Source organism: Rhamphochromis sp. 'chilingali' (genome assembly GCF_963969265.1).
Source record: "Rhamphochromis sp. 'chilingali' genome assembly, chromosome: 3".
Taxonomy (NCBI): Eukaryota; Metazoa; Chordata; class Actinopteri; order Cichliformes; family Cichlidae; genus Rhamphochromis; species Rhamphochromis sp. 'chilingali'.
In genome coordinates, this window is record NC_137931.1 from 7,411,160 (window position 1) to 7,430,922 (window position 19,763).

At 43.5% G+C, this 19,763-nt stretch overlaps 1 protein-coding gene across 4 annotated transcripts in view; it reads right to left on the reverse strand.

Annotated features, from left to right (window-relative positions):
* Positions 1-19,763, reverse strand: part of pard3ba (par-3 family cell polarity regulator beta a) — a 207,335-nt gene that overhangs the window by 40,557 nt on the left and 147,015 nt on the right. For all 4 annotated transcript variants that reach the window (XR_013971013.1, XR_013971014.1, XM_080877580.1 and 1 more), the window contains exons 21-22: positions 19,168-19,458; positions 3,337-3,448 (exon numbers count right to left, since the gene is read on the reverse strand). Coding sequence is in view for 2 of the 4 variants with exons in the window: in XM_080877580.1 (XP_080733706.1) it covers positions 3,337-3,448; positions 19,168-19,458 (403 nt within the window). In the remaining 2 variants the exon portion in view is untranslated. The remainder of the gene's footprint in view (positions 1-3,336; positions 3,449-19,167; positions 19,459-19,763) is intronic.

Below are 19,763 nucleotides of genomic sequence, written 5' to 3' on the forward strand. Positions count from 1 at the left end.
AGAAAACAGAGAGAGTGGGGACAGTGTGATTGGCATAATTACAAGTGTGACCTATCCACAGACAGGGAACATGGAGGACGGGTCAAATTAGAGACAGATAGACAGACAGGAACACAGAGGAAGCAGGGTTGGAGGAAAGAAATGAGAAAGCGACACGAAGCCCTTTTTGAAGACCAGATTTAACCGCATGGGCGTGCTCACATATACACACAAAGGCAGTGACACAGACCCGCGCGATGAACTCCACCTCTAAACCGTGCACGCTGGGAAAAACTACAATAAACAAAGACACGAATAGATATTGTAACCATAGTCTTTGATTCCTGCTTTTGTTTATGTCCGTTTAGGTTAGTGTGGTACCCAGACACACTCACACAGACACACTTATCTTCTCTTTCTAACACACACACACAGCTGACAGAAGGAGATGTGTGCTCCTGGCCTTGTGCGGAGAGCTTGGAAAGCCTTTTTAACCATTCAAGGCTGCAGAAAAGGGCCGAGTATAAAAGAGCAGCGTGGCGTGGTAGAAGTGGTGGCAACTAAAAGGCTGATAAAACAAGGCCGTTGTAAGCGAGTGAGTACCACGCTCAAGCGCTCTGTATTTATGCTCGCCCCATACCATCGAGAGAGAAAGTAAGGTAAGAAGGTGAATGTGCAGCAATATCCTGAAGGGGGAGGGGTGGGGGTTCTGAGATAGCATGGAACTGCAATAGCGGTGTATGGCAATAATGTATCAACACAGGGACACCAAATATTGATATTTTATTATTAATTATTTAGTTATTATTCCGGGAACTGAGCAGACTCATCATCTCAACCAAAAAACTACCCAACGCTGGACGCGGTTAGCTTGACAAAGCTTACGCCTAATTCAGAGCAAGCTAACGGCTCAGTCACACAACTAATGATAGGACAGCGAGCTCCCTACAGCTACTGAAATAAACAAAGAAATAAAACTAAACTGGTGGCTGGACGGTGATTGTAATTTATTTCATGTTCTGTGAACAATCGCAACTCGTGGTGACTGAATGGCTGCCCAGACTTTCAGGGTGTTGCACACTTTTGACCACAAGGTGATTGCACAGGTTGCAACCTTTCTGCAAACAGTTGCAGCCGGACTTGGAATGACTGCCATCACTCTCAGAGACGTTGTCCAAAGTTTTAAAATAATTGCAGTCAAATTTATAAATACAGACTTTGTCAATGAGAACAACTCGAGAGAACTCGACTCAGCTGGCTTTAGTAATATTACTATAGAACCGGACGGTGCTGAGTGCAAATGTAATAGCTGACATCGTATTGTGAGATGTCTGGTGATTCCCACTTCATATATCCCGATGATCACATGACATAAGGACTGCTGATCAACTTTTTTCAGCTCCCGAAAGTGAACAACACAAACACAACAGGGCTTAATTATGTCTTACACTTGTCTCATGCTGGTATTTTAAAGTGGAGGATCATTCTTTTGTTTTCTCAAAACAGTGAATTTAGATTTAGATTTAAAATAAAAGAGATTTGTACAAAATGAAACTTAAAGCGGTTACTGAGGTGTTCTCTGGAGTAGATTAAATCAAGTCCCATAAACTAATGGGAATACATTATTGTCTTTACTCGATAATTTAGTCTACTTTGGATAATCTTACATCTCTAACAGAACATTTCCATTGGCCAAACACACCGTCTCTGTGATTGTACTGAAGTTTGGTTAATTATTAAACCAAAGAGTATTATGTTAAGTTTTTCACCTTTACTGGATACTGAATTATATTACAGATTGGACGAGCGATGCAGGGGAAGAGCAGTGACTGAAGCAGAAACCCGCTCCTCTGGGGGAGGTACCTGTTTGACATGCGCTCTAACCACTCAGCCATCAAACATAACCTGTGTGCCACAAAAAGAAAAGGAGGAAAATCAGAGAGCAGAAGTTTCATGAGCAAACAGAAGCAACTTCAGTGCAAAGGAGAGGTTAAAGCAGAGTGCAGGAAATCTGTGCAAACAGCCGTACGTCTGAGTGCGAGGAAAGGGGTTTCTGATAGATCTGAACTTGAAAGAAAGAAATATAAGAACTAAGCACTCAAGCAATATACTCCATAAAAGCTTAATCGATGTCTGTGAATGTAGTTATATATCATCATGTTATGAATCAAAATATCCTGCCAATATCTTCTTTTTTTATGTTCCCACTAGAATTTCCTTGATGTTTTCCTGTGTCTATTCGCACTACGTGTGTGTGTGTGTGTGTGCTGGTAAGTGCAGTGTTTCATTATCAGTCTCCTCAGGGGAGAAAGCCACTGCTGGTTTCTGCTGTGGACACCGCTGTCTTCTTTTTGGGTAAAAAAAACAACAAACTGATCAGAGGTTGCACCTCATGCTTGCTGCGCTTTAATTGCATCAGAGTTTGGGTACCGACTGAGTCACGGTGATCCGAGGCAGAAACACATGCTGCATAGGGATGCGTAATGAGTGACAAAGCCCCTCGGGCCTCAGAGACAGCTACTGTGGCGTGTGTCTGAGAGTGCCTAATGAAGACTGGTTCACGGGGCTTCATTGCTCAATAGACACAGACTACAACAAGTGAGGACGTGAACGCGGCGGGAGGCCGGTTGTATCAGACGATTTTGTTGCGGCGATGCGGTCAGTAAATCCATATTTCCCAGATGCCTCTGCTTCTCTCCTCGCGTTACCTAATGAAAGCCAAATCTCGCTCAGTGGAAATGCCGTGGCGAGATTCGGCGATTCTGATTTGGATCAAAGTGTGATTTTCTGCATCTTTGGGCTCGCTATTAAAAAAATCCCTTTTTAAAATGCTTTATAAATGGCTATTGATTTCCATGGCGAGTATGCCGAGTTTGGGAGTGTACAGAGGTAAATGAAATGATTCCTCAGGCCGGATCAATACAGGTTCAGGGACATTTAGCAGTGCAGTCTGGTTGGGAGAGGCAACAATCAGGGATTTCAGGCCTTTGTAGAACAGAAAGGGGGGGGGGGGGGGGGGGTGAGGGGTGGAGAGAAGGAAAAGCAATAGGAAACAAAAGAAAGAGATAAAGCGGAGCTAAAAGAAAGGTGGGATGGAAATGTCACCAGTCTAATAGATCTCTCCATATACCAAATGAAGAGGAAAGCGGGCAGCTCCTCGATGGCACACAGGCCCCTCAAATGTTAACAAGAAGCTGAAATCAGCCTGAGAACAACACACGGGAAAACACAGTGGTCTCTCAGGAGTGCTTTGGAAAGAAGCACACACTGACATACACTCTTCATTTCACCATCTTTTAAACTGGTGTCCAGTTTAAACCAACTACAACACCCCCAAAAAAAAGCACGCACACTCACCCGGTTTGGATCATACTCCAGGATTCGGCGCCGTGCGGCGTCTAGCTCCTCGTAACCCGGGGCGGCTCGGGCTTGCGTGTACTCCCTGCGCATTCCATGGAGACGCTGATCACTGCAGAGACGAGCACAACAGGAAGGGTTAATAATCGCAAACACACACTATTATGGAGAGAAGCAACAAAAAAAAAACTAAACAAAATAAGACAAAAAATAAATAAATCTTTTTTTTAAATCTCCTTTGCAGGATGAAGAGCCGAGCATCCAACACAGGTGGGAATTCAGAAGTGAAGCAAGAAGGCAGGTGGAACATATTCAGCTTAATCTTTTGTTAAAGCCGCCGATGTTCTTTGGCTTCATGATGACAAGCCCTGACTGCACAGGAAGACTGACGGGCAAGACAGAAAATATCCACAAAGACATCAGTGCCTCTGTTGAACTTTCTTCAGCTGACAGATAAAACCGCAGCGGAGAGAAACGGAGCTGAAACATTTCACGTTTTTTGTCTTTTCACTCTGATGTCACAAAGAGCAACGAGGTGCCATCCCGGATTCAGATACAGACAAATCAACCACCCAAAAGGTGAGGCCGAACCCGACCTAGAGGTCACCAAAAGGCAAAAAACAAAAAAGAAGAATACATAGGCCCCACAAAAGTGCAAGCGACTGCCAGTGAGGAGATATGAACGAGACAGAATGGGGACAAAACTTAAAGAGAAACATCATCATGCTCACTGGACCTTAATGCCAGATAAGCCTCACACACCTGGCACTACAGAGTCGGGCGCACACAAACAAGCGTGAGGACGCGCGCGCACACCAAAGGCAACAGACGGTTTGCGCCTGAGCGAGCACAATCCTTCGGGATGTGCTACCAAAGTGCGACACAGTGCTGTCGTTTATCTGTGTTTACTGGCTGCAGCGGGAACGGGTATCTAATATTGACACTGATATGCAGTTCGTTTGCCATTTCTATGTCCTCGGGAGATACACGCCTTGAGAAGGTGTTCAAACTCGGGAGGGAAAAACAGAATAGGAAGAGCAACTTTCCTTCAAAACCACCCCACACATCTGTAAAACTCGAATGCCCTCAGCAGCCTCGCGAGGCCAACCTTTTTGTCCGACAAAACCCCCACGCACCCTTTATTACACGTGTGTAACGCCGTCTAATGGTCTGACCTCCAGGCAGACCATTAGACCAAACCGGAGCAAAGGAGAGAGGGAGAGTGCGCGCGAGAGGCAGAGGTTCATTAGTGAAGTACATAGATTACGTGTTTAAGTCTCTCTTGTGACCCTGCCTTTAATTAGAAAATCAGGCTGAGACGGTGTGTGTGTGTGTGTGTGTGTGTGTGTGTGTGTGTGTGTGTGTGTGTGTGTGTGTGTGTGTGTGTGTGTGTGCACCAAATATCTGTAATGTACAAATGGGTGATTGATCCTTATAATTTGGTATGCGGGACACACAGTGACAATGTGATTGTGCCTGGGTATACATGTCTTCAACTTAAGGGGGAGAGAAAGCCGAGTCTCTCTCTCACACACACACATTCTCGTTTTGATATCGCAGTGAGGACATCTAATTGACATAATGCTTTCCCTAGCCGCTTACCCTAACCATCAAAAATGAATACCTAATCCTAACCCTCAGCCTAAAATTAACCATAACCTAACTGTAACACTGACACTAAAACCACATTTTAAGTCTCAAAAATGCCTTCAAACTCGTGACGACCGGCACTTGTGTCCTCATAAGTGATGTTTGGTCCTCACAAGTATGGTAACATTCCAATTTTTGGTCCCCACAAAGATGCCTAAACAGACACACACACACACACACACACTCCCGTGTCAGTATGTTGGTGTGCACACTGTTGTTGTCGTTGTTCTGTGCGCGCGTGCGTCCTCTGCCAACGAGTCCCTGTCAACACTTCGGGCGCAAAACTCGATCCTAACTTGCTGCCATGAGGAAAATAACTTTCCGAAAGTTTCCGTGCTGTTATGAAACGCCAGCGCAGATGCTTCCGTTTTATGAAGATGGATATCGGAGGCGGCATTACTCCCAGTACCGCACTAATTGTTGCTTCTTCAGATTGGTTTAATGGCTGGTTTCAATGCACAGTTAATCAATACTCATCTCAGTTTCCCCCCCAAGTGTCCCACAGACAACCTTGCTATTAAGATATTCACACTTCATCTCTTGCATTTTTCTTTTTATTCACTTACTGCTAGCTTTTTAGTAGTCTTACCCTCTGCCGCCCATCACGCAAACACACAAACAAACAGACCCGTGGAGAATAAATGCACACGGCCAAGTTAAGACTTTTTTTTTTCCCTTTTCATGCCACCCCTCTTCTAGCGATCCCATTAGCCAATCCCTGGGCCCGTAATTAGGCCTGCCATTTTGATTGAGCGTGCGTGTCGCTCTCCAAATGAAACAACACTGTAATTATCTCATTATGCTGCGGCCTCCATCACTGACAACGCCAAATATTATCATATTAATGGCTGAAGACAGACGCTGATTCTGGATAAAACATTAGATGAGGGTGGATGGGTGCGGGGGGGTGCAGGAGAGGCTGGAGGTTTGCGAAGTAGCGGTTTGATGGGCTGACAATTCGAGCAGGCTGCTTTCCAAACAGTGAAAGAAGAGGTTCAGAGGGATTAATGAGTGGCTGTACACGCACGCACATTTGCTTGTCCTGTCCTATATACGTGTGTTAAAAGAGACGGACAGGTAAGCTACCCCGTTGTCATCAGCAGCTAATAACTGCTGCAGTCTGCCGGCCCGAGGCCAGAGCCATTCAGCTCAGTTGTTCTAAGCCTTAGCGAGCACAGTTTTTCTCTAATGTGACACAGGACTGTTAATGACATCAAGGCACTGAAATGAGTTACCCTCCAGTTGAGAAACAGGGCTGGCATTCCTCAGATTTGAAGTAATCTGGGAAAACCTTTTATGAACTTTTCTATTATTTATGGCTTAATTAGAGAAGCAACACTGCGACTGTGGTTATTTGAAAAGTCACTCAGCCTCGCCCATCATGTACTGTTGCCTAGCATTACTCAAATGACTTCGACTGCCTTTTTTCTTACAAAGAAAGAAAGAAAGGAAAGGAAACTGAAGAAACATTCCCAAATTAAATTTGGCCCTTGAAGCTTGAGTCCTTGTGAAGTGCTGCTCCACACCCAGTGCTCCTGCTACATTTGGATCCCATCCTGGAAGTCCTGATCTGACCACACGGACGTTTATGATTTCACAGCTGCTGTGAGCTCTCTGTGCTGCTACAACATAGACCGAATGGCAGTCTTCAGTGGAAGAGCCTGCACTCTCCTGAGGCAAGGTTCATAATAACACAACAAGCATGAATATCATTTTTCTGACATTCAAAGTGTCAGACTGTCACTGGGGAGTTCTACTGTAACATCCTAAAAGAGCAGAGAGAACATTTGGCTCACAGTGCCTTCATTCTCTTTTCTAACATGAAATTTAAATCATAGGGTCTCTGTTTAAACGGGGACTTCTATGGAGCGATCCACGAGGAACCTTAGCAGCAGTGCAAAAAATCATAAGCAGACAAAAAATGAAGAATGGTGGCCAACTTTAAGGTTGACTTTAAATTTACATAGGTACATTTGCAGAAACAATTTTCGGAACCGGGGATGGGTCCACCGAGGGCTGCGGCTTGATCCACGTAAGTCCTGGTCCATGTGGCTTGTTCAGGCTAAGCCTACTGTACCCCTAGCCACCAGGCACTCTTCCCAGATCTGGCTCCAGATTGGGGTCTCAATCCAGGTAAGGTACAGTGGGGCAAAAAAGTATTTAGTCAGCCACCGATTGTGCAAGTTCCCCCACTTAAAATGATGACAGAGGTCAGTAATTTGCACCAGAGGTACACTTCAACTGTGAGAGACAGAATGTGAAAAAAAAATCCATGAATTCACATGGTAGGATTTGTAAAGAATTTATTCGTAAATCAGGGTGGAAAATAAGTATTTGGTCACCTCAAACAAGGAAAATCTCTGGCTCTCACAGACCTGTAACGTCTTCTGTAAGAAGCTTTTCTGTCCCCCACTCGTTACCTGTATGAATGGCACCTGTTTGAACTCATCATCTGTATAAAAGACACCTGTCCACAGCCTCAAACAGTCAGACTCCAAACTCCGCCATGGCCAAGACCAAAGAGCTTTCGAAGGACACCAGGAAAAGTATTGTAGACCTGCACCAGACTGGGAAGAGTGAATCTACAATAGGCAAGCAGCTTGGTGTGAAAAAATCAACTGTGGGAGCAATCATCAGAAAATGGAAGACATACAAGACCACTGATAATCTCCCTCGATCTGGGGCTCCACGCAAGATCTCATCCCGTGGGGTCAAAATGATCATGAGAACGGTGAGCAAAGATCCCAGAACCACACGGGGGGACCTGGTGAATGACCTGCAGAGAGCTGGGACCAAAGTAACAAAGGTCACCATCAGTAACACACTACAACGGCAGGGAATCAAATCCCGCAGTGCCAGACGTGTTCCGCTGCTGAAGCCAGTGCATGTCCAGGCCCGTCTGAAGTTTGCCAGAGAGCACATGGATGATACAGCAGAGGATTGGGAGAATGTCATGTGGTCAGATGAAACCAAAGTAGAACTTTTTGGTATAAACTCAACTCGTCGTGTTTGGAGGAAGAAAAATACTGAGTTGCATCCCAAGAACACCATACTTACTGTGAAGCATGGGGGTGGAAACATCATGCTATGGGGCTGTTTTTCTGCCAAGGGGACAGGACGACTGATCTGTGTTAAGGACAGAATGAATGGGGCCATGTATCGTGAGATTTTGAGCCAAAACCTCCTTCCATCAGTGAGAACTTTGAAGATGAAACGAGGCTGGGTCTCCCAACATGACAATGATCCAAAACACACCGCCCGGGCAACAAAGGAGTGGCTCCGTAAGAAGCATTTGAAAGTCCTGGAGTGGCCTAGCCAGTCTCCAGACCTCAACCCCATAGAAAATCTGTGGCGGGAGTTGAAAGTCCGTGTTGCTCGGCGACAGCCCCAAAACATCACTGCTCTCGAGAAGATCTGCATGGAGGAATGGGCCAAAATACCAGCTACTGTGTGTGCAAACCTGGTAAAGACCTATAGTAAACGTTTGACCTCTGTTATTGCCAACAAAGGTTATGTTACAAAGTATTGAGTTGTATTTTTGTTATTGACCAAATACTTATTTTCCACCCTGATTTACGAATAAATTCTTTACAAATCCTACCATGTGGATTCATGGATTTTTTTTTTCACATTCTGTCTCTCACAGTTGAAGTGTACCTCTGGTGCAAATTACTGACCTCTGTCATCATTTTAGGTGGGGGAACTTGCACAATCGGTGGCTGACTAAATACTTTTTTGCCCCACTGTAACAAAAGCCCATGATCATCTACTTCACAGGACTCCTCTTTCTGAAAGCTCTGTCATTTGGAAGGGGCCCAGTAGACCTGCTACTCCTACACATTAGAAGAAGGCAGTTGTGGTGGTTTGGGCACCACGATGCCTCCTGATTGCCTCCAAGGGGAGCTTCAACTGCTAGGAGACCCCGCACCAGAGCCAGGATACACTGGAGAGATTATGTGAACACCTTGATGGTCTCTAGAAAAAGTGGGGGAGGTGGTGAAAGAGAAAGGAGGTGTGGGCATTCTTGTTTAAACTGCTGGTCCTATGACCCACACCCAGAAAAGTGGCAGAAATAAGTCGGTTGGTTGGTTGGTTGGGATTCTGCAGAACTTTCTGAGTGCAAATACACATCAAATGGGTTTCTCTGTCTGAGAAATACACACAGAGGGTGTATTGAGTGGTTGAGACTATTGTTGTGTTCTCATGTTTCTTTAGTTAGCGAGTATTGTGTAGTGAAAAATAAAAACAGGTGAATGACTGGTTTAAAACAAAGACACGGGTTCTCATTATGTGAGGAACCAGAGTTTTGTAGTGATTTTCTGCCATTTGTACATTAATGTTCAGTCTAAGTGACCGACATGTAAAGACTTTATGGATTTATTGCTTTGTTGCAGTCTAAAGTGTTATTTTGCCATATCAACTCAAGTACAGAAAATTTACATCATTTAAGTTACGTCTCGTTCAAATACTTTATCCCATGCATACTTCACAGTACCTGACTACACAGACTGATCTAACAGTGCTGTGAGAAGGAAAACTGGAGGAGGACGGAGATGGAGAGTGGAGAGGGAGAAGATGAGACACAGTAGCAGGAAATGAAAGCTGCGTCAGACGACAGAATGAGAGCAGAAGTAAACAGCAACATAAAGACTGAGATGGCAACTTGGAAAAGGAGTAAAAGCACGAACAGGGGGACTAGGCCGAGAGAACAGAAGCACCGGTGATAGGAAAGCAAGCGGGAGAAAATGTGTGAGAAAAGCAACTATCCTGTGGTGTTAGCCAGTGTGAGGGCAGACTAATTAGGAAGTGTGCACTGCCGCCGGCTGGTTTGGCGACTTCTTCTTGCAGGGGCCAGCTGATTTTAACACAACGCACTGGGGGAAAAGAGCTCAGACGGGCAGGCCTTTCTTTGCTGCTTGCATGCTGGAGGTAAGCACACTTCAAAGTGCATGATCAATGTTTGGCTTCCTGGTGAAATATTGGAAACAGACTCAGACAGAAACTCATTGGTGCTCCAAACTAAAAGCAACGGAAAAACAGAGTTTTTTCCTCCTTTTACTTTTGCCCTAAAGAACCACAACCAATGGAACACATTCATTTTCTATCAGTTACACTGATTCTTACTGAAACCTGAAACTGAGTACTAATACATACAAGAGTAACTCAGACTGTTTTTTTTTTTTAACCCATAATGAAGTTGATATGCTAAGAAAGATGCTAACAATCAATCTCTACACCCACCCACTTTCAACTGTCCAGGATGTCTGAGCGCCAGTAAAAAGCTCTCTCTTCTGTGAAGATAGCTCTGATACAGATGTAATCTTGCTAGCATTTTCAGGTCAGCCTCAGGGTCTCCTCTGGGCTGGTTCTGCCAAAAAACATCTCACCTATGAGGCATCCAGGAGGCATCTTAGTCGGTTCGCCTAACCAGCTCAAATGACCCTGCTTTAGTCCCAGCCCCACACCAGTGGGTTAAGTCCTCACCCAAAGGAGAACACAGACACACTTGGGAGAAAGCTAATTTGCTTCCATGATCTTATTCTTTACCCACGACACCTCTATTTGGACAGGCATGGAGACAGCAGAGGTCAAAGGCCGTGGCAGTCTAGTCTAGTGCTAAGGCTCTTCAAGAATCCAGTAATTCAGCACCGGTTATTGTTTTTTAATATCTTGACGTTATAAATATACAAATAAAATTAAATAAGGTGGAGAAGAAGATGCTTTTGGTTACACTGATCACAGCTCAGCCTATGCATACATGTCAAAAGCCAACAATGCCCCCCTGCCAAAAACAAAAAAAACCAAAAAGGTTTTCGGAAGTCCAAATTAATTCGATGACCCCCAGCATCCTGCTCAACAAACACATTACTCACCATGCATCTGTTTTCTGTTGTTAGACAAGCGCGTGGTAATGATAACAATAAATTGATTAACTGACAATCTGAAACTAGCCTCCAGTAAAACAGGCTGCTTACTCTATGACTGACCACAGAGAACAGAGCAACGGGAAACATTTTAACAGCTTAGATCAGGGGTGGGCAATCTCAGTCCACGAGGGCCGGTGTCCCTGCAGGTTTTAGATCTCACCTTGGGTCAACACACCTGAATCACATGATTAGTTCGTTACCAGGCCTCTGGAGAACTTCAGGACATGTTGAGGAGCTAATTTAGCCATTTACATCAGCTGTGTTGGTTCGAGGACACATCTAAAACCTGCAGGGACACCGGCCCTCGTGGACTGAGATTGCCCACCCCTGACTTGGATAGATCACAAATAAAAAAGACACAAAGGTCTTAATATGGAGTACACACTAATGAAGTGTTGTTTTCAACTAGAAGTCTACTTCAGGCAGATGCTGTCGGGCGGCTAAAATCCTCGGCAGAACACAAGAAGTTGCATTTTTCTGCTTCTGTTTTCTGCTGTACAGAAAAGGTAAATTTCAGCATTTGTCTTAATGAGCAGTCTCATTATATAAAGTCTGCTTTGCACCTCTTTAACGCTGCTTCCGCCTGTAGCAGAATAAAACTGCTTCCTCTATCGGACCAATATTCAGAGTGTGCAAGGAAACCAGTGCTATTCATGGCATTGCTAAAAAAAAAAAAAAAGACGTAACATTTCTATATCCAACAGCGCGTGTAGCACTTTTCCTAAAATATTTCAACAATTACTCATGCTTGTCTGGAGTGATTTGAGCATTCCAGTTTGCCACAGTGTCAGGTAAACCTAGAGGCATGTAATCCTCATGCCACTGCTCCAACCACGGCAGCAACGCGCCGTTTACTTAGCCTCGTCTCCCCGTTCTTAGCACAGTGTCGCAATTTACGACACAACCCCTCACGAGCCTTCACATCTCTGCTCTTTGGCCTCCTGTTCTTTCTCACTCCTCTTTCATCTCATCTTTCTTGCTCCAGCTACAAAGACTGCCTCCTGGCTAATAAAATTTGACAAGCATAGCCAACCTTTTTTCTCCACAGGTCAGCTTCTAGCACAGCTCTAATCGAATGCGACGCTCATCAGCGTACACACCTGCCATCGGAGGTCTAATGAAAATGTCCGACAGCGAATTAGGGAGACAGTGCTGGAAGTCCACCGCTGAGGGGCCTTAACAGGAAGTTGAGGGGAGGGGGCACCGGCATGTCTCAGATGACAACGAAGCATTTATATATATACACACCAACCTCCAAAATCAACTAGATAAATTAGCTTAAGGATTTCATATTTCTTTATAAATCATATTTTTGGGAAGTATCATTAAAACTGAGAGGTTTTAATAAGAATTTCACATGCAACAACTTAAAAAGGAACTACTTTGTAGGAGCAGAAGGTCTAAAAAGTCAGAAGCAGGCCTGTTTGCGCTTCAACTTACAGAAACACAAACGCAATAAACGAGCTTACACCTGTGATTTTGTGTGGATAAAACCCACTGGACCACACACAGAAATGTTGCTAGGTTATGCTGGGCTTTCTCACAGAAATATTACATGTGGGTGGCTGTGTGTGTGCGTCTATTTCTGACTGTGTGTGTGCGTTTATGTGTGTGAATAAAAGGCACAGAGGTTCCAACCTCATGACCAGCAACACGTGTTTTAACAGATGTGCAGACTTACCCAAAAAAATGAGAAAGAAAAGCAGTTATGAAAGCGCATGTGCGCCTTTTGTATGTACTATATGATCTCAGTGACGCTGCTACTGTATTTAAAGGAAAACTCTTGTCTATTACCACAACTCTAGATCACAAAAAGGAAAACTGCTTAAACGCACAATACCTCTTTAGTTCATACTGAAAATGACAACACAGGTGACTGAAGCCGTTTATAGAGATGAGATTTGTAGCATTGTTTGTAACATTTAAGGCTAAAACGAGGCCCTAACAGTAGCAGTTCAGCTTATTGGTGCGGCCCTCCACAACAGTCCCAGTTGGGAAAGTTAATTGTTCTCTCCTGTAAGTAACAAACACGATTTCATCCAGACGTGGGTCACGTTTACTTTAAAGCTCGTCCCTGTTTCATTCAACATTACCACAACACTCACGGAAGAGACACAAAACACTTGATGTGACACACAATCTCACCCCGGCAGCTGTGTATTGATAGTTGCTTTGCTAATTAAAGCTGCCACATCCTATTAGGAGTTAAGGGGGAGGCATCTATTCACGCTTTCATGGAATTCAGTAACAAGGTATGGTTTAATTATTAACCTGTAGATTATGAATGACACATCTTAAGTGACGGACACATTTGTTATTAGCTGTTAGATCCTTATTGATCTCGTCTCCGTACCGCTACTTTCATAGGCTTTGGAAACGTTTGCGAATCTTTCTACTGTCTGTTGCTGCAGGTATGTGATAACCTGAAAACAAACAGCTAGATCTCTCTATAGCTACTAGTTTTGTCATAGTTCAGATTCGATTGATAACCTTCCCAAAGGAGGTTATGTTTTTGGTGGCATTCGCGCAGGGGCGTGATTTCCAGGGGGATTATGCCCCCCTCCCAATAATCAGACCCAACCAACATAACCCCCTCAATAAAATTATGAATTATCTTACATAAATAGGCTGTTGATTTTCTTTACTCATTTCAGTTATTACTGAATAATAACTAGGGCGATCGTGGCTCAAGAGTTGGGAGTTCGCCTTGTAATCGGAAGGTTGCCGGTTCGAGCCCCGGTCGTTGTGTCCTTGGGCAAGACACTTCACCCGTTGCTTACTGGTGGTGGTCAGGTGGCGCCAGTGTCCGGCAGCCTCGCCTCTGTCAGTGCGCCCCAGGGCAGCTGTGGCTACAATGTAGCTGCCATCACCAGTGTGTGAATGTGTGTGTGAATGGGTGGATGACTGGATGTGTAAAGCGCTTTGGGGTCCTTAGGGGCTAGTAAAGCGCTATACAAATAAAGGCCATTTACCATTCAGTTATTACCAGCAAAATAGTTGCATGTTTAATCATGATGTGTTCGCGTGTTTGTAAACACAGTAGCTCAAAAAGTTTTGAATGGATTCTGATAAAAGTTTGTAGATCTGAGGTCATGATAACAATCCAGTAACATTTAGCTTACATCAACCATGGTCTTAAGGTCAACTCAATGATTTATCAGTAAAAACCATGCAACATAAAAACATTTGAACATATCCAAGTTTTTTGGGGGGGGAAACAAAATAAACTGGTGATCAAAAAGTTTTCACTGGATATTTTTCACGAAACGTTTTTTTTTTCTAAACGTATTAAACAATGAAATAAAAGTTATTAGATTCATTTAACTAAAAAAATATGGGTTTCAACAGAGCTAATAACAAAAGCCTGCACTTCGCACTTGCTTTTTACTGCACTGTGAACTTCTTAAAGTACTTTTAAAAAGAACAATACTGTTCCCTTAAAAGCCCGGAGAGTGAGCCGTCTTTGCACTCTTGGATGACAGACGGTCATCATGACAGTAGAGACGTAACCATAAAGTTGCATTATATAAACATTTGAGGCTGTAATAGCTTCTGTACCAGGGCTTTGTAAAACAAGGCTGGTGTTTTGTGATTTTTGAGAAGTCAGTCTGTTGTTTTTACTGTAAGTTCTGTGTGATGTCTGGGTTAAAATAAGGAAACACTCCTTATTGGTCCCGTGTGTAAAACAAACAAACCGAGCCCTTTTCCCCCCATAAAGGAGCGACTTTAAAAAATTAATCAGATAACCCCTGTGACACATACTGAAGTGGAAGCGGGCATTTCACGCTAAAAGTTTTTATCGCAGTTCTAATCATGCACTGATGTCAACGTGATGAGGGTGTCATCACACACAAAGTATCATAGATAGCTTTAAATATACTGTAGCTTCAACTTTGACATGCAGCCCTGCAGTTACTCAAACAGGAGCAAAGAGTGAATGTATCTGCAGATGATTTACATTTCATAGGGTAAATTAATGATGGCCATCGACCTGTGTCGCATGTCATTCCCGCTCCCATCCTCCTTATTGCCTGGAACGGCCATTGTTGGTCACTATTTGTCACATAAATGAGAAAAATGAAGCACTATGACAGCGGGCAGACGAGTAGCAGCCAGACTTCCAGTAGTCCTCATCCCGTACTTGTTATTAAGTTCATTCTTTATTTTGATATCCTGATTGACTTCCTAATAGTACAATGACATACGACAGCTTGCCAACATTGTCTCATTATTACTGATCACTAATACAATAAATAAGGCGAAAAAATGAACGAGGGGTTTACCTTGTAGGATGGAGATGAATTAATTGAATTATTATGAACATGTGCAGTATGGCTGTCCTCTAACTACATTATTAGACATTTATTTGTATCCCTTTGTCTCTACAGACACCTTCTCACGCAGAGTTAACAAGCCAAAGAAGACTCCTCTCATCCATCATGTTAATGCTAAAGTCTAATATACATTAGGAGCAAAACAGAGAAGCGAGAATGGATATGTGACACACCGAGTGTGAGAGAAACTGAGGGAGAAAGAGTAGAGGGAGAAAACAGGCTGGTAATGAAGTACCCACCACTAGTGGATAAGAGCTAAAGTGGTCTAACAGATCTGTCAGGCTGCTAGACTGTGGCTAATTATCCCTCCTCCTCTTTTGTCTGCGTCCTCTCCTCTGTCACTTCTTCTCTCTCGAATTTACTCTGCCCGGCGTGTTTTTCTCTCCACTTTGGCTCCGTCGTTTTCTCCCCTCTTTCCCTGCTTTTTCTCGTCTCTCTCTCCCTCCGTCTGTCCCATCTTCCCATTTCCCATCTGTCTCCCCTTCCATGTCCAATCCCTTTCTCTTTCTCTCTCTTTTTTTCTTCCCTGGATGAGATTGGGTGTCTGGGGCTTAGTTTTTGATTTGCAAGTCAATCGTAATTTTCTGTCAGAGAGTTTAAGTTGAGGGAAGTTTTTAATATGGCCTGTATTATTTCATACGGGAAATGATAAATTTGCATTAGAATCCTCTTTAGAGTTTCTCCTTTTTTTCCTCTCTCAAATACAAAAAGCAGCTGAAAGTTACGGTTCTCAAAACTGCAGCGGTAATAATATATAATATGGAACGAATGACAACATTGATAAGCAGTGCATTTCTGAAAGCATGGGCCCTTTGTTAGACAAACAATGAGGGGCTCTGACATCCAAATATTACAGCAAAGGACACATTTTACTCAAATTAAAGTACATTTTATTATTAAACTACTTTAAATGCCTCTCAAAACACTGCGACTTGCACAATTCCTATTTTTGCGCATAGATATAGATCCATTCATGTTGGAAAAATAAAATGTTTTAGGATATCAATTGGATTGGCACATAAACCAAGCTCCAGCACTGCAATAATATAAAATTCAATGACTGTGAGCTTAGAGTGACGCTTAGCATCTCAGACAGGCAGGTTTTAATGGGCAAACTTGACTGAACTCATGTAGAAGTGTATGAGATAGACATTAGATAGACCTAATGAGACGTGAGCCATTGGTTTGTGAAGCCCGACTCTGAAGGCTCGGTGTTAGCATTTTGGCAAGCCAATTTGGATTTTTGGTGCCAAATCTGACCACAATTGGATAAGAATGTTGAGTGGTAGCTAATGCAAGGTGCATCCATAGGCTGTATGGGAGCACTAACTTCTTGGATGGCCTGGTAATAAAATTAAAAGCAGAGTTAGCCATATTATATGCCAGACAATTGCATTAAAAATCCCCCCGAAAAAACGGCACGTCGTCAAGAAGTCCAGTGCAGCGACTCAAATTAACAGAGGTGAAGCCCCAGCAGACAGCTACCAGCTACAGCCGCCTCGTGTCCACATAAATCTGACTTTAAGCATTCATCAAGTTTAAACAGTTTTTGTAAGCATGCCTTTTTTTCCACTGTAAAGTTGGACATTTTAACATGCGAGTCTATAGAGATTGACTTGCTTTTGGTGATCTCAAGAGACTGTAGATCAAATGTTCAAGCTGTTATAATGACCTATAGTTAACGCTTCAAGTAGAAGTACAGTGCATTACTGGTGTCAACCTCACATGGTTAAAAGAAAGAAAGAAAAAACACGTAGTGTTTGAATTATCACAGTATTCATCATATGGCACCCATGGCCTCCTCAAACTGTCTCTAGTAATTCTGGTTGTATTTGTTTTGCATGTATGTCAAGAGGTGTCCGATCCAGATTGCATGATTTTAGTGCCAAGCATGAACAGACAAGGATACAGCTGGTGACTTGAAATTGAAATAACATTAAATTGAATAGAGGGCTCAGAAGAGGCAACCTTATGCTTTCAGGGAAGTGTACCGCTGCACCTGGACCCTGTGTTTGTGCGCGTCACTAGGCATGTAATCTTTCTAAATATGAATAATGTTGAATTTTTAGACAAGAGACATGATTTTTGGTACCATAAGCTTTCTGGTTCCCAAGCCAGTGTACTCCTAGTGCAAATTCCAAGCCCAGATAAATGGAGAGGGTAGAGTCACGAAGAGCATCCGGCATTAAATCTTTACAAAACATGTGGATCATGAGTAAGATTGCTATACTGTATTAGTTGGGGTCTGGGTTAACAATGACTGCGATCGATGCTGTTGAGCTGGAGGGTACCAGTGGAAACTGTGCTAGCGTTGGCTGAGGAAAAGCCGGAGCAGAGGAAGCAAGGGATAGGATTAGAAGGGAGATGAACCATGTGGCATTATTTGCCTCCTTTTAGCGCAGCAGCTGAAAACAGGAATACGGAAACAGTGTAACACTTTAAAATAAAGCCAACAACTAAGGGCATGAAAAAAGAAATGATTACACTGAAAATAACTAAGTAATTTAGCAGAAAAACAAAAGATATTGTCCCATCTTACATTATATGCTGTACTTTTTTAGGCAAGTGGTGTAATATGGGGTGAATGAAGGTCACTGAGGGTTTTTTTTTTTTAGGTTTCAGGGTTTTAAAAAACATATTTGTTTAATATTTGTTATGTTGATGTGTATGATGGATATTCAATTATTCCATTTTATCAATATAAATGTGATACCGACGGGCGATCGTGGCTCAAGAGTTGGGAGTTCGCCTTGTAATCGGAAGGTTGCCGGTTCGAGCCCCGGCTCAGACAGTCTCGCTTGTTGTGTCCTTGGACAAGACACTTCACCTACCGCCTACTGGTGATGGCCAGAGGGGCCGATGGCGCGATATGGCAGGCTCGCTTCTGTCAGTGCGCCCCAGGGCAGCTGTGGCTACAATGTAGCTGCCTCCACCAGTGTGTGAATGTGAGTGAATGAATAGTGGAATTGTAACGCGCTTTGAGGGCCCCGAAAAGCGCTATATAAATGTAATCCATTATTATTATTATTACTTTCCTGGAAAATAGCTGTTTTTATGGAAAATTACCAAGAAATCTTTTCTGGTAGAAAACCCAGAATTTAGGCACTACTTCAAATTAATTAATCACTACTTGAATTATCATCATTTTTTTGTTTCCTGTAAACATGTGACTTTTTTTTGCTTTATTCTAGTGTATCTACCTTTTAAGAATTTGTAAGTAAATATAATTACATTGTGTACACTGAATTACCGAGGAATTACGCCCTTTGTCGTATTATAAAGTGTTACTAAAAACAGCTGCCAGTGGGGGGAAAACTGAAATCTTGACCCAGGTGTCCATTGGCTTCACAGAAGCCCCCAAAATACTGGCAGCTGCTCCCCAGACGCTAACCAGCAAGTTCCCAAACAGATAAGAGCGTGGCTGGGAGCAAGAGAAGCATAATCTCGACACCCATTTAACTCTTAGCAAACATTTTAGAAGGAAAATATGTTGAAACCATCCGTGGCAGTAAAAGGTGACGTATCAATTGATTGTAGCCAGCTGTCCTAACAGTCACAGAAAAATGATATTGCATACGTTTTAAAGATTATGAAAGGTCAAATCTATAGAAAAGACAACAGAGAATGAAATGCATGCTGTTACTGTGTAACCATGCCTTCATGTTTTATGCATGTCTCAGTTTAGCAGATCGTGAATGTAGATTTGTGTAAATATTCTCTCACTTACGCCAATCAAACCATGGCCAGTGACCTTGTGTGACTCCACCTGTACACTGAAATCGCAACTCGGTGCAGAAGCACAGGTGCAAATGCCAAACATGCATTTAAAACACAGAGATGTGTAATATCGTACTTGCGAGCTCAAATTAAGAGAACATTTTATTTAAATCTAGCACTTTTCCACCGTGTCCCTCTCTCACCTGTCTGCCTGATTCTGCTGCTGGGTCTGTGAAGCAGGCGGAGCTCTGGACTTGTTCACCTTGGCGTAGAGCCCGTCGATGTCCTCGAAGGGCGCCTGCTGCGGGCCGGACACCCCGGCTGGTACTGCGGGGGAGGGCGTACGGCTGATGTACGACTGCGGCGAGGGCGGCTGGCGGAAGTTGTTGATGCGAGCGTAGTTTGGGTCGCTGTCATCGTCCTCCACGTCAGGGAGGGAGGACGGGTCAGGGGTGGCGGGGCCGGATTGGACCTCGGCGTAACGCGGGTCGAAGCTGTAAGCAAGGAGGAGAGGCGTTACACAGGAGCACAGGCGCAGCAAAAATACACGTTTTACACATTTTCCCTGTGATTCTTCTTCTGTGACAGACATTCGGCTGAGCAGTTGTTATGGAGGAGCAGGTGGGCACATCAGAGCTGTCAGGTAAGATGCCAATCGCAGCACTTTACTACTGTGACAAATGCTGGTCTATTATTATTCTACTGTACATGTTGTAAGCCGCTCTGTTATCACACCCTCGACTGTGAAATAATAATAAAACAACAACACACAGAATGTCAATTTTTTGGTTGTTGTTGG